The sequence below is a fragment of the Gekko japonicus genome, unplaced genomic scaffold, assembly GCF_001447785.1.
Source record: "Gekko japonicus isolate JY-2015 unplaced genomic scaffold, Gekko_japonicus_V1.1 scaffold1488, whole genome shotgun sequence".
In the NCBI taxonomy this organism is placed as follows: Eukaryota; Metazoa; Chordata; class Lepidosauria; order Squamata; family Gekkonidae; genus Gekko; species Gekko japonicus.
The window spans coordinates 386,376-401,809 of record NW_015167094.1 but is presented as its reverse complement, the minus strand read 5'-3'; the positions used below and the strand labels follow the sequence as shown (position 1 = coordinate 401,809).

General features: G+C 48.4%; 1 protein-coding gene across 1 annotated transcript in view; it reads right to left on the bottom strand.

Annotated features, from left to right (window-relative positions):
• WDR3 (WD repeat domain 3) overlaps positions 1-15,434 on the bottom strand; it is a 53,160-nt gene that overhangs the window by 23,733 nt on the left and 13,993 nt on the right. Inside the window, exons 7-15 of the mRNA XM_015412900.1 lie at positions 14,949-15,047; positions 14,110-14,211; positions 13,596-13,693; positions 11,029-11,142; positions 9,501-9,731; positions 6,746-6,839; positions 5,287-5,388; positions 2,695-2,780; positions 175-310 (exon numbers count right to left, since the gene is read on the bottom strand). Of these exons, the coding sequence (XP_015268386.1) occupies positions 175-310; positions 2,695-2,780; positions 5,287-5,388; positions 6,746-6,839; positions 9,501-9,731; positions 11,029-11,142; positions 13,596-13,693; positions 14,110-14,211; positions 14,949-15,047 (1,062 nt within the window). The remainder of the gene's footprint in view (positions 1-174; positions 311-2,694; positions 2,781-5,286; positions 5,389-6,745; positions 6,840-9,500; positions 9,732-11,028; positions 11,143-13,595; positions 13,694-14,109; positions 14,212-14,948; positions 15,048-15,434) is intronic.

Below are 15,434 nucleotides of genomic sequence, written 5' to 3'. Positions count from 1 at the left end.
AAAAACCAGACTGTTGGTTCACCACAGTCAATACTATCTTACTCCAACTGGCAGTAGCTCTTCTCAGGTAGGGGTCTTTTGCATTGCTTGCTACCTGCCTACGTCTCACTGGAGATGCTGAGGACTGAACCTGGGACCCTCTGCATGACAAGCGCCCAAGCAGACGTTGGCTACCTTGAGTGTGTCAGTGTAGAATATCTTCACGGTGCAGTCCAGCAAGGCAACGGCTAGAAGTTTCTGGTTGGGGCTGTAGCGGACACAGAGGACGTCTTCATCCAGTTGCAAGATGCGTGTTTGCTTGACGGACAGCCTATAGGGTGGGGAAAAGGGAACACCGATGGCACTGTCATCGCACTGCAGGCTGGCAGTGATTCAGGAGACCTGCGCTGCTTAGTCTTAGGCAAGGCGCTTCCAAATGCAAATTGTGTGATGCCTCGGCATGACCCTTCTCCCATTCCCCACAGCCTCCCTATCCGCGCCATGGAACCCAGCACGATCTGGACCTCAACTGGTCCCTCCTCCCACCCGACCAATTGTGTTGTCGTTTCAGGAAGGCAAAGCACATTCGGTTTCCTTCAGGTTTATTTATTTCCTTCCTTCGATTTGTATCCCACCCTCCCCGCAAGGCAGGCTCAGGGTGGGTTCCAACTTACTATAATCTGCCGAGTGCAGGCTCACAACATACAAAACAAAATGACAACATGCACACAATAAATACAATAAAATAAGTACAACACTAAGTAAAGGTAAAGGTTCCCTTGCTCGAAAGCCAGTCGAGTCCGACTCTAGGGTTGCGGTGCTCATCTCCGTTTCAAAGCCGAAGAGCCAGCGCTGTCCGAAGACGTTTCCGTGGTCATGTGGCCGGCATGACTAAACACCAAGGCGCACGGAACGCTGTTCCCTTCCCACCGAAGTTGTACCTATTTATCTACTTGCAATTTCTGGCTTTCGAACTGCTAGGTTGGCAGGAGCTGGAACTAGAGACGGGAGCTCACTCTGTCATGCGGCACACTCGGGTCTCGAACTGCTAAACTACCAACCTTCCACAGCCTGCAGTTCAGCGTCTTAACCACTTGAGCCACCACAGCTCCACTAAGTACTTTAAAATAAATTAGACCTCAACGGACACTTAAGAGCAACTTGTTTGGGGTGGGGTGGGGAGGCCAGACAATCTGATACCCGCTCCCTCAACTGAAGGCCTGGCGGAAGAGCTCCGTCTTGCAGGCCCTGCGGAACTGTAAAAAGCTCTCGCTTTTCTGCATGTTTTGAACACCCATCAGGATTCCGGCCCGCACGCACAGGGATCCTCAGTCACTATCAACTGTTGCTCTGGGCTAAGAAATATAAAGCCCAAAATACAGACACAGCGAACTTTCTGGGGCTGGGAACACACAATGGCTGGCAGTCGGAGACGATGCACGCGTCTGCATTCATCTATGTCCTGCTTTTCTCCCCCGTTTGGATTCAAAGCACCTTTTCTAACATCGTTCTCTGCTCCTTTATTTTCCCACAACAGCCCTATGAAGTAGGCCGGGCTGAGCGTTTGTGACTGGCCCAAGGTCACCCAGAGGGCTTCCATGGCAGAAACGGGGATTCGAGCCTGGTTGCCCAGAGTCCTAGTCAGCCGCTCGATCCCCTACTCCACAAGGACAGATTTTGACAAATGAAGAGTAGGACACAAAGGCAAGTTTAAGCTATGTAATCAAAAAGACATCTGCGCATGTCTAAAAGTTGTTTCCTGCACTGTATAAAGAGTTACTGCTGATGCCTTGCTAACGGCTTCCTCGGGTTTCTGCTGCCGAGGACCCCTTTATTGCAATAAAGTTCTGCCTGCCTCTGGAAATCTCACTGGCTGTGTTCCTCATTGGGTGTTGGCACACCAGGCAAAGGGCCCCATTCGGGCATCAGATCCACTTGCCTACGGATGTCACTGGAGAACTCGAAGAGGAATGACAAAGAAAGCGGCCTCAAGCTCAGTGTCATGAGGTTCAGGTTCTGGCAGACAATACGGAACCAGCCGGACTAACACTGTAGGGCAGCACCACACATAGTTTTTGGAAAACAAGCTATGCAGTTCATAATTATGTAAAGACAGTGGGGTCGTGAAGGGACTGATTCTCAGAAATTCGAGCTCTCTATGGCCTATGATCTTCTCTTCGCTTCCGCAGAGCACCAGTAAAAACATTTGTTTAATACAAAGGCAAGTAGGAAAAAAAATAGTGGCGAGGACAGGACCCCAGGAGAAATATAAAAACTAGTAAACCAGGGCTCTTTTTGTAGCAGGAACTCCTTTGCATATTAGGTGACACACCCCTAATGTAGCCAATCCTCCAAGAGCTTACAGAGCTCTTCTTACAGGGGCCACTGTAAGCTCTTGGAGGATAGGCTACATTAGGGGTGTGTGGCCTAATATGCAAATGAGTACCTGCTACAAAAAGAGCCCTAAAATCAGTACTTAAGGGACAGCCATTAAGAGATCCGCGAGATTCATTTTGCACAGCAAAGAGCTCCAAAGAGAACGCCTTTTCCCATTTTGTCGCAAAGGGAAAGATTAAAGAGCGCATGTCATGTGCACCTCTGACATCGCAAATGCGAGAAAACCACCACCCCCCTCCTGCCCCGCATCGCAGGTTTGGCTGCACAGCTGTGGGAACCCTGCTTCCATGCTCTCTCCCGCCACGCGGGCATCCTCACCTCTTCTGGACAGTGTTCTCGTCCTTCACCAGCTCAAACTCCCAGAACTTGACACATTTATCTGCGCCGCCCGTCACGAAGCCACGCTGAAGGAGAACAAGGTTGAGAGTGAAGCGAAGCCGGGTCACTTGCTTTGCATGTTAACCCCCCCCCCCTTCAGAGGTGTTCAAACACCTTCCCTCTCAAGGGCAGGCGTCAACGTGCTTAAGCTCTTGGGTGGAAGACGTCCCTCCCTCAAGGACTGGGGTTCCATCGCAGGGCAGGAGTCACCGTTCCCCTGCCCCCTTTGCAGCTCCCCCCCTTCCACTGTCTCCTTCCCCCAAAACACTGCTGACTTCAGAAGCACACGGGACTATGGAGGCAAACGGCAGCAGAATCTGTGGGGTGGGCGGGCCGTTTTAAATTCATTTCCAGCCAAGAAAGGTCTCCAATGAAAGCTAAAATGGTGAATGTTCTATATTCTCACCTATACAGTCATCCCATCAGGGAGGTGAGATTCAAGTACCACGTGGACAGTCACTATTGCAATTGCGATATTCTGATCCTGCCCTTCATTTGAATAGCTCAGAACAGCGTACAGAACAGAAGAAGAAGAGACTGGATTTATACCCCGCCCTTCACTACCCAAAGGTGTCTCAGAGTGGCTTACAAACTCCTTTCCCTGCCCCTCCCCACAACAGACACCCTGTGAGGTAAAAGAAGAAGAAGAAGAGATTGGATTTATACTCTGCCCTTCACTACCCGAAGGTGTCTCAGAGCGGCTTACAAACTCCTTTCTCTTCCCCTCCCCACAACAGACACCCTGTGAGGTAAAAGAAGAAGAAGAAGAAGAGATTGGATTTATACCCTGCCCTTCACTACCCAAAGGTGTCTCAGAGTGGCTTACAAACTCCTTTCCCTTCCCCTCCCCACAACAGACACCCTGTGAGGTAAAAGAGGAAGAAGAGATAGGATTTATACCCCGCCCTTCACTACCCAAAGGAGTCTCACAGAGGGGCTTACAAACTCCTTTCCCTTCCCCTCCCCACAACAGACACCCTGGGAGGGAGGTGGGGCTGAGAGAACTGCTCTTGAGAGAACAGCTCTGAGAGATTTGTGGCTGACCCAAGGTCACATCAGCAGGTGCAAGTGGAGGAGTGGGGAATCAAACCCGGTTCTCCCAGATTAGAGTCCGTGCACTCAACCACTACACCAAACTGGCACACAGTATCCACCCAACCACTTTTCATCTTCGTGATCAACCTGTGAGGCAGCTTAATCTTGAAGACTGCGTATGACCGGTCAAATGTCACTCAGTAAGATTTATGGCTGGAGCTTATCAAGAGGGTCCAGTGGTCCACTGACCCAGACTGGGGCAGCACAGAGCAATTTGGGAAGAATGATGGCCTTATATGACTTTAACAAAAGTGGGATAAGTCAACCACTTTTTGATATAAAAGAATTTCTGGAGAGTGATTAATGTTGTTTGGGTTTTCCTTATGACAGAATTTATATGGGAATTCCAGGATACATCACGACTCGACGTTAACACCAAGATATTTAAACTGTCTAACTTTGATAGTTTTGCCATGAATCAGCAAAGGGATCTTACTGTCAAGCAAGATTTAAAAGTGCACATGTGATTTAGCCGTATTTATCCACACAGTTACAAATTATTGATAAGGTACATTGATGTATTGGCTTGTAGGCTGCTGAGTTACAGGGAAAGGAAAGGTTTATGACTGAGCCAAAATTGGAACGCTGGGCTTCCCAGTCTTAGACTGTTACTGTACCCCTGAAATGCCTCTAAGCTCTTTAACATCTAAGAACTTCATCAACCCTGGCTAAAGAAGAAAAAGAGACTGGATTTAACCTGCCCTTCACTACCCAAAGGAGTCTCAGAGGGGCTCACAATCTCCTTTCCCTTCCCCACAAGAGACACCCTGTGAGGTTAGGTGGGTTAGGGCTCTGACAGAACAGCTCTGAGAGAACTTGTGACTGACCCAAGGTCACACCAGCAGCTGCACGTGGAGGCGAGGGGCATCAAACCCAGTTCTTCCAGATTAGAGTCCGCTCTCCTAACCACTACACCAAACTGGTGGTACCGCAACAACTGGTACCTCACCAGAAATGGTCCTTGACGATGCCCCACCAGCATCAACAAGATGTCTGCAACGCATCACAAGGAGAGCACTTTGAACAGCAGCACTTTCTCTGGAGAGGGTACCCAAGCGGGTTCAAGGCTGCTCTTTTCTCTCACAGACCACCTTTCCACAGAACCTTCACAGGCTACTTATTTGGCACACTAAAAGAAACTTTCTTCCCTAAGCCGGCCCTCCCCCCACCCTTGACTGAAAAGCCAAATTAAAAGCCTGGCTAGGCTGACGCTCCTTTCCGGAAAATCCAGAGCACGTGTACCCCCACCTCATCCACCCAACTTTGCATCTTCGTGACCACCCTATGGGGCAGGTTACCATAAATCAGCACAACAGCCAACACCTCAGATGGAACGCGCCAAGACTCATGTTGAGGGCCATCCTCCCAAAAAGTCGACCAAACTTTCCCCCTGAAAGAGCAGTCCAAACACAATGGCTGAAGGTGGGCTGGACCTACCTGATCTGAAGAGAGCGAGATGGACCAGAGAGCTCCGTCATGGGCCTCGAGGGCCTCCAGCAACGTCCCCGAAGCCAGGTCATAGAGCTGCAGCTTCCCAGACTAAAGCAAGCAACATAAGGCAAGCGTTCATCTCAAGGACCATCTACAGGACTACACTTACGCAGCATTCCTTCTTTCTTAATGAACCCGTGTGTTGACATTATCTTTCTCCAATTATGTCCAATTACCCAGGTAGATCCAACCAAATTTATACTTTTCTTCTTGCCAATCGTTGTAATTAAACTACCTTTAAGGTAGCTAGATTCTGTGCCTTGACATGCTTAATCAGGCAGAAGAATACAGTCTTGCTTTAACAAATTTTATTCTAGCTTTTGTATATTTTTGTTCAGAATATCCATGACATGCAATTAATTATTTTTTATAAGACAAACAATACAAACAAGCATACATACATACACATTGGGGGATTTCAATACATCATTAGATTTACTATTCAAGGACCTCATACAGTATATTTATCTTCTACATTTCGATTTATATTCTTATATATATCTTCTGCAAATAGTTAAAAGTAAAGAATTCCTGTCATCTTCTAGATTGGCTATAAATCTATATATTTTATTTGATATAGTCTCATCTTTAAAATCTTAACTATGTATTTTCAAAATTTTTGTTCTATCTTCTCTTTTCAACACTTTGTGGCCTTTTGTCGATTATTTCTTATCTTATCACATCTTCTTCAGTATTAATGTCAGTCCAGCTCTTTATACTTTTTTCAGATATTTCAGTTTTTAAAACATTGAGATTTTTAAATTTAATGTCAAAAGTGTCTGTGTTTTGTCGATGGCCTTTGGATTCTGATCTTGGATTGTAATAAACGATTGATTGAATAAAGAAGAAGAAGAGATTGGATTTATACCCCACCCTTCACTCGGAGTCCCAGAGCGGCTGACAAACTCCTTTCCCTTCCCCTCCCCACAACAGACACCCTGTGAGGTGAGTGGGGCTGAGAGAACTCTGACACAAACTGCTCTTTCGGGAACAGCTGTGCCAGAGCTTGTGACTGACTGACCCAAGGTCACATCAGCAGGTGCAAGTGGAGGAGTGGGGAATCAAACCCGGTTCTCCCAGATTAGAGTCCACGCACTTAACCACTACACCAAACTGGCTCTCAACCATGTGAATAGCACTTTCAAAAATGTGAAAAGCCCATCACATAGATATAGCTTGTTGTTACCCTTACAAAAACCTTGTAAGGTATTAAAGAGGGAGGCTGGGGGAGCTATCGTTCAACGCTTAGGCAGTGAGTGGCAAGTGCGGGACACTCTACCTGGGGACATTCCAAAGCAACGAGCGAGGTGCCAGTGCAAGAGCTGTGAGGCAATTTGCCCAGGTAAAGACCCTTCAAACCAGAGAGGGTTTTGCAGCAAGGTCTTTGGAAGGGAGAGTGACTCACCTTGGTTCCCACAATGACCTGGCGATCTCCCGGGACAAAGAGCGAGCAGAGAGCGTATTCACAGGCCATGGTCCGGATGCACTGCAAGGTCGACCTGCAGGAGAAGACGGGGGCACCAGGAAAGGCCACCGGAGAGTCAATATTCACATCCCTTGGAGGCGGGGAACCTCCAGGGAGTGCCTTTCTGAACACGTCCCTACTTTACAACTGGCAGGACAGGCGCACCGGCGACGAGCCCATAACGAGAGGCAGGCCCAGTTTTAATTATCCCAAAGAGTTATGGCATATGCAGGGTTCGAGAAAAAGCCAGCATTAACTGAAACCACCATCCCCGACAGCAAGTGAGAACTGGCCCCTGCGCTTTAACCACTTTAATGCAGACACAAGCTAGCAGAGGAGAGAGGCTGTGGCTCAGTGTCTGAGCATCTGCTTGGCATGCAGAAGATCCCAGGTTCAAGTCCAGTTAAAAGGGTCAGGTAGAAGATGGTGTGGAGACCCTGGAGAGCTACTACCAGGCTGAACAGACAATACTGGCCTGCATGAAACAATGGTCTGATGATGATGATGATTATCATCATCACATGGCCTTATGCGTAGTATAGCCAGGAGATCCTAAGACTGTCTGGCAGCCAGAAGTTCTAGCTCTTCTACGTTATGCATCACGAGGTGGCATGCTAGATTTGTTGTTCGGGCAAGAGACGTTCCAGAGGTGGTTTTGCCACCGTCTGCCTCTGAGTCGCAGCCCTGGTGTTTCTTGGAGGTCGCCCTTCCAAATACTAGCCAGGGCTGACCCTGCTAAGCTTCTGAGATCTGATGGGATCGGGCTAGCCTGGGCCGTCCAGGTCGGGGCAACAATGGTCTGATTCAGTATAAGGCATCTTCATGTGTCCATGGGCAACCCAACCCAGTCCTGGATGCTCGGAGGCTTCAGAGGGTGGGACATCCGCTTGGTTTGCAGAAGGTCCCAGCTTCAATCTCCTGCATCATCAGTTAAAGGACTGGGCAGGAGGTCACCCTGAGTCTGAACGGAAACCTCTCAAGTCCTCCTATCCCCGTCAGAAGAAGGGAGGGATGTTGCGGAGGAGAAAATCAGGATGCAGAGGTACGATGCATATCGGAGTCAGCTTGATTAGAGCAGAGGGGAAATGCCCAGGGGCAGATGATCAGCATATGTGGTGACGCAGTGTTCCCTCTAAGCTGAGTTACTGTGAGCCAGCTCACAGTTTTTTAGCCTCCGGCTCACACATTTTTGTCTTAGCTCAGGGGGGATGGCTCCGGAGCAAACTAATTCATGCAGCGGCCAAATCGCTCGCTCGCCACTTTAATGCTAGCAGCTCACAAAGTAGAATTTTTGCTCACAAGGCTCCGCGGCTTAGAGGGAGCATTGGTGGTGAGATAAGAATCCTAGGTTTCTACTCAGCCTGGCCCGGGGGGGGGGGGCATCCCATTGTACTGAACTTGTGAATTAACTCAAGTTCGGGAATATCACATTGTGATCTTGAAGCTTCCCTGTTTCTTCTTTGCCACATCCCCTCCCACCTTCTGACTGGGACGGAAGGACTCAGAGATTTCCACTCCGACCCACATCTGACGAAGGTAGCTCTGACTCTCAAAAGTTCCTTCCCTGAAAATCTGGTTGGTCTCGAACGCCCTACTGGGCCCATATCAAGATTGTTTCAAGTGGATAACCACGTCAGTCTGCACTGGAAGAGCCGGATTTGAGTCCAGTCGTACCTTACAGACCAACACGATTTCCAGGCCTACAAGGGATGGAGCCTTTCCTTTCACTGCATCCAAGCTTTGGGCTGTACTTCAAAGGGATGGTCCAAGAATAAAATCACTAAACATTACGGAAAACAGAAAAGTTTGTGGTGGACAAACGTAGCCATCGGCAGTGCCCCAAACTCCTGGCTCTACAGGCGGCTATTCCTAGATGACCCTACGATAACCAGCAGCGATGGAAAGGTTCCTTCCAAAGTCAAAACCCTCTGTCGGATTCACGCCACAACCTGTGCTACTTGTGAACTTGTACTGAAACTCGTGTTTCCCTTTTTTCAGAAGGTTCCACACTGGGCACCTCCAGTTAGAAGAATCAGGTGGCAAGCAGCGTTCCCTCTAAGCTGAGTTAGTGTGGGCTAGCTCACAGGTTTTTTTAGCCTCTGGCTCACACATTTTTGTCTTAGCTCAGAAAAGATGGCTCCAGAGCAAACTAATTTACCCTGTTTTCCCGAAAATAAGACCTACCCAAAAAATAAGCCCTAGCAGGATTTCTACGGTATGCATTTGTGGTATAAGCCCTAGTGTGTCTTCTTGAGAAAAAATAAATATAAGACAGTGTCTTGTTTTCGGGGAAACACGGTATGCATTTGTGGTATAAGCCCTAGTGTGTCTTCTTGAGAAAAAATAAATATAAGACAGTGTCTTATTTTCAGGGAAACACGATATGCATTTGTGGTATAAGCCCTAGTGTGTCTTCTTGAGAAAAAATAAATATAAGACAGTGTCTTATTTTCGAGGAAACACGGTATGTGGTAGCCAAATCACTTACTCACAACTTTAATTCCGTTACCTCACAAAATACAATTTTTGCTCACAAGACTCCATAGCTTAGAGGGAGCATTGGTGGCAAGCGATGTGAAAGACCTCGGACCCCGGGGGCAGCTCTTCGTCTGAGCAAACAACATGGAATACGACCAATCAATAGTCTGATTCGGTACAGGGCGGCTTCCGTTACCCCTGGAGAAGGACTTCTCACCTGTTCCAAACCTTAACCGACTCGGCAGAGGCAGAGAGAACGGCTATGTTGTCCGAGCTGAACGCCAGCGTCCGGACATCGCTGCGGTGACCCCCGATGGTTATCTTGGATGTCCGGGCGACTTGGGAGGGCTGCGCTGCCGAGTTCAGGCTGTAAGACTCGACCATGTTGTTCTGGAGCATGACGGCCGCTTTCAGCTCCCCTTTGGGGCTGAGTATCAAGTCGAAAGACCTGTTCAAATAAAAAGCCATGGCGGCAAACATGAAATGGCGTGCAAACGGAATGCAACACAAACATGTCAACTAGAGGATTGAATTAGGCACGGTTGATTGTAATCGTGCAAGAGCCTTAAGCAGACACGGAAAGGACAGGGCATGCACTTCATGCCCTCTGTGCTGATTGGTTCTTCTTCGCAGGCTCTCTGGATAGGTCACCAGCGTGCCCGCAGGCCCAAGGGTCAGGAACCTGCTCAGGGAACAAAGACCTTACTGATCCCTCGAGATGCCAAAAAAGAGCCCACACTTTGGCTTGGGTTTAACTTTGGAGTTGAAGAATCTGAACTCTGTTCACAAAAAAAAAAACCCTGAAAGATCCTTGGCTAATGCAACTGGCCTCTCTGGCCCATCCCTCCCTGCCCCCGGAGATCTTGGAAGCAGCTCAATAGGCCATTGCTAGAGCCGCCAGAAATTCGCTACACACGAGGGGTGTTCCCCACCAACCTTTGTCTTCCAAATCCACTCTGTCGCAAAATACCTGACGGTAGTGATCTCTCTTAGAACGCCGAAGAAACATGCCTGCGTTAGCTATAAATGAAACGATGGCCTAGCCTATATGACCTAATGGGCTCTTAATTTATAATTAAGAAAACGTTTACTCTATTTTACTCATATCAGTTGGAAGAAGAAGAGGAGGAGGAGATTGGATTTATACCCCGCCCTTCACTACCCGAAGGAGTCTCAGAGTGGCTTACAATCTCCTTTCCCTTCCCCTCCCCACAACAGACACCCTGTGAGGTAGGTAGGGGCTGAGAGAGCTCTTTCGAGAACTGCTCTTTTAAGAACAGCTCTGACAGAACTATGGCTTGCTCAAGGCCATCCAGCAGCTGCATGTGGAGGAGTGGGGAATCAAACCTGGTTCTCCCAGATTATAGTCCATGCACTTAACCACTACACTACACCTGCTGGGATATTTTAACTTCTATTTTAATACATATCTAAAGTCTCCTATTTTGTGATATTTGTGACTTTGTGACAGTTCCCGGTGATTATATAATGTATCTTTGGATCTAATTTTAATTGTTTTACACGATATTCTATCTATATACTAATAGCGAAGTTGCCCCCATGAGTGTGGATCGCTAAATCTGCGCTCCGGGGGCACTTGGGGCGGAGGGGGGGGTTTGTGCACACGTGGGGCGGTCCCATGGAAGCTCCTTTGGGTCCCCACTGGGGAGAAAGGGTGGATATAAATGGAAGGACAGAAATAAGAGACCCTCTGTGCTGATTGGTTCTCCAGGCTTGGCACTCACTTGATTTTGGCAGAAGCTTTTAAGTTCACGAGGCGTACGATCTTCTCTTGCAGACTGCACTCCAAACTGCCATCGACTTCCTCCTCCTCTTCCTCCCCCTCGTTTGCTCTTTGCCTAGGGTGGGCAGAAAAAAATCAAACCGCAATCTGGACCAGAAACCAGAAGACAAAAATACATAACAAACAGCACCATCTCACCAGCCGCGGGCCACCCCAGACCCAATTCATCCTCCTTCTGGAGGGTTACCTAGCTCTGTTCCCTCCCGCCCAACCACCAGCCTCTTTTCAGTTCTCTAGAAATTGTTTAGGCAATGAGACTATGGAGACAGATGACCCTCTTTCCTCCTCTCTGCTTCCTGTCTTCCAACGTCCATCAGTGGCTATTAGCCACAACATACAGATGCAACACTATGTCTGGGGGCAGTGATGCTCTGTCTTCTTGGTGCTCGGTGGGGCCACATTGGGAGGGCTTCTGGAGTTCTGGCCCCACTAGTGGATCTCCTGATGGCACCTGGGCTTTGGCCACTGTGTGTCGCAGAGTGTTGGACTGGGTGGGCCGTTTGGCATGATCCAACACGGCTTCTCTTATGTTCTTATTAAAATGTTCAAACCCGTTTCAATAAGCCCAAGCGCATCCTCCGCCCACTCTTCGCCCTTCTCTCCTGCTAGACTACCCTCTGCCTTATCTTGTAGCTCTGTTGCCAAATCAGAGGCCGGCCAGCAGAGATCTACAGTGCAGAGTCCCTCTATAACACTCATAAGAGCTTGGTGTCTAGGTAGGCAGGGAGACTAAGGGGCTTGCAGGCCGGGCACCAAAGGCTGTCAAGCAGCTGTGCTACACAGTCCAAGCAAGAGGCCTCCCCGGTGGAAATCTTCAAAGAGAGGACCACGAAGAACATCTAAGAGGCCACCGATTGCAGCTTAATTTTGTACACTGGTGAGAAGCCTGGGAGAATGGACACAGAGTAATCCAGGCAATGGTCACCTCTAGGCTAGACTACTGTAACTCGCTCTACGTAGGGCTACCCCTTGAGACTGGCCTGGAAAATACAACTGGTACAGAATACAGCGGCACAGGTTCTTACCGGAGCCCCAAGGACATCACACGTTCAACCAGTGCTCTGCCAGCTGCACTGGCTCCAAGTTGAATAATGGATCAAGGTTTGGGTATTAACCTTCAAGGCCCTAAACGGTCTGTGACCAACGTATCTACAGGGCCGCCTCTCCTGGCATACCCCCCAAAGAGCATTACACTCCGGGGAGGAGAACCTACTGGCAATCCCTAGCCCGAAAAACATCCGGCTGTCCTCAACCAGAGCCGGGGCTTTTTTGGCCCTGCCTCCAACCCGGTGGAACTCTCTGCTGAATGACATTCGTGCCCTACACGTTTTTACGACCTAATACAGTTCCGCAGGGCCTGTAAGGCAGAGATGTTCCGGCAGGCCAACGGTTAAGGGCAGCAACAGTTTCCATCTAGCCTGGCACTCCCATCTCTCTCCTTCCCCTAGAGGGGAAGGCTACCATTTGGCCTAATTTTCAGCATCATCTGAAATTGTTCTGTGTGTAGAGCTTATCTGTTGGCCCGTCTTAATGTTCTCCCCTCTGCTATTCTTGAGGGGAGATATAAGCAAATTCCTTATTCAATCAGGTTCTGTGGATGTAATAGAAGTGAAATAGAAACTGTTGAGCACGTACTCTTACACTGGAAATTGTTAAATGACATTAGAGTGGAGTTTATAGAAGCCCCCCTTAGGTTGGTAGCAGGCCAATCGAATAGAATCAAGGTACAATTTCTCTTTGCTTCACGAGATCCGGAGATCATTGAACTGACCGCTAAGTTTCTCCATGGTTTTATAAAACGGAAGAGTGACCCTGATCATATTAATGATTCTTAATTTATAAGTCTAAAAACTTAAGTTTAAAAGTTTAGAATGCCAATTTATTTTATGATTCAGGCATCTTTTGTATGGTCAAATCTAGCTTGTGACAACTTGAGTTAGGCCATACATAGCCACGACTATCTATTTTATAATTTCTTTTGGATTGTATTATTGGGAAATGCTTCTAATATTGTATGCCAATAAAAGGTATTTGAATTTGAATTTTGAAATTGTTCTGTATTTTACTGTTTTAATTGTTCTATTTTAATCTGTAATTGATGCTATTGGAATTGTTGTACGCTGCCCTGAGGTCTGTGCCCAAGGGATGGCAGTCTAGAACTTATAAATAAGTACGGCAACATGGGGAGGAGATTCCTCGTGGACCTGGAAGCTGGCATGAAAGGGGAGGGGATCTGACGGCTTCGGGCCCTCCCTTTGATGACCTGAGCAGGGGGACCAGAAGTAGGGGAAAGGCACTTGCACCAGGATCCGGATACAGTGGCGAGACAACCTGCCTGTTTCTTATGCTGTGATGTAGAGCTGTGTCCATTTGCAAACACCAGGATTGCCACTCAGAGATTCTTACGCTGATCATGAATCTTTGGGAAGGGCTGCCTGCCTCCGGACGCAGGTCAAAGCTTTCACACATTCTTAAACCATCGGAATAGAATGCTAAATAAGCACTTACTTGGCCTTTTTCCTTGCTTTCTTCATTTTCTTCTCCATTTTCTTACGGATCTCTTCCTCGCTAAGAACGCAGAATATTTCCAGGACAGAGTCCGTTCCCTTGGAAGAGATGGAGAGTCGGTTGCCAAGTTAAGAACAAAAGAGAAGCCATGTTGGATCAGGCCAAGGGCCCATCCAGTCCAACACAGTGGCCAGAAATACCGGTGCCATCAGGAGGTCCACCAGTGGGGCCAGGAAACTAGAAGCCCTCCCACGCTTGCCCCACCGAGCACCAAGAATACATAGCATCACTGGCCCCAGGCAGAGTGTTTCATCTATACCTTATGGCTAATAACCACTGATGGACACCTGCTCCATATGTTTATCCAGTCCCCTCTTGGAGCTGTCTATGCTTGTAGCCACCGCCACTACTTGTGGCAGTAAATTCCACGTGTTAAGTTACCTCCGCAGAGCTGTAACGAAGACCCTTTGGGAAGGCCCCAGCCCTCGGTGAACACCAACAGCGGGCAACTTACATGGCAAGCGAGAATCCGCCCCGTCCGGTCAGTGGCGAGAGTCACAACTCGGTCCCTTCCTTCCCGCATAATGGAGCCAGCCTTTGTGCAGCTCAGGATGTGCTAAAGGGGGGGGGGGAGTGGGTAAACAATTATAAGCAAAGCATTTCAAGTAAGCCAGCCAGACAACCCGGCCAAACTAGCAGAACAGCCGCATTCAGGCACCACAGCCCAGGAATCCGGACACCAATGTCTGCTTTCAACAGTGCTTCCAGGCTCTCAGTACTGATGGCCCGGACATTTAAAATGCGCTCTGTCACAAATGAGCAGTAGCAAAACATGTCACGTAGCGTGTGGAAAGGGCCGTGCACCATACAGGAGGGTCCCCGCAGACTTGCGAGAAAGGCGAAGAGAGCACTTTGCAGTATTCAAGGACAAATCTTTAGATGACCAGAACTATATTAATACTGTGTCATATACCGGCCCCTCTCATCTTCTGCAGACCCCACCTGCCAAAGGCTTAACCATTTGTGACTTCTTGACAAGATAGTAATCAGGGCAGGATGCCTGTAAACATATAAAAGTCCTTCTCAAGCGGAAAAAATGGGATTTTTGTTTCTATCATGCTGAGACCCAGTTTCTTTCTTTTTGGGACCCCAATGGCTCTGTGTGTGTGTGTGTGTGTGTGTGTGTGTGTGTGTGTGTGTGTGTGTGAGAGAGAGAGAGGGGGGGGGGCGTGGACATTACCTCCTTGCGCCTTGAGATCCAGTTTGGTGCAGACACATTTTAAAACCTTAATTTTAAACATATTTTGGAAGACAGCACAAACGCTATCCAGCCAAGAATGCGCAGAAAAATACCTCTTCCTGGGTCTCTTCCTGATCAGCTTCAGAAAATTCTTCTAGGCTCTCTGAAGGACCTTTACTTCTCTTGTACTGGGGCTCATGAGGGTCTAGATTCTGTTTATAATACAAAAAAAGCAATAGGATAAAGCACAGCACATTCCGTCTTCCCTGCTGCAAACTCGTTCAATGAGTCACCTGTGCGGGATGGAATCATTCCGCAAATACAGACAGGCGGAGTCAAACTACAGGCCCAGCAGCTGCCTGTCACATCAGCAAAAAGATCTGGAGCTCTGCAGCAGGGCCACTGGGCATAAGAAGAAGAGATTAGATTTATGCCCCACCCTTCACTACCTGGAGGAGTCTCAAAGCATTTTACAATCCCCTTCACTTCCCCTCCCCACAACAGACACCCTGTGGGGTAGGTGGGGCCAAGAGAGCTCTTTCAAGAACTGCTCCTGAGAGAACAGCTCTCAGAGAACTTGTAACTGACCCAAGGTCACA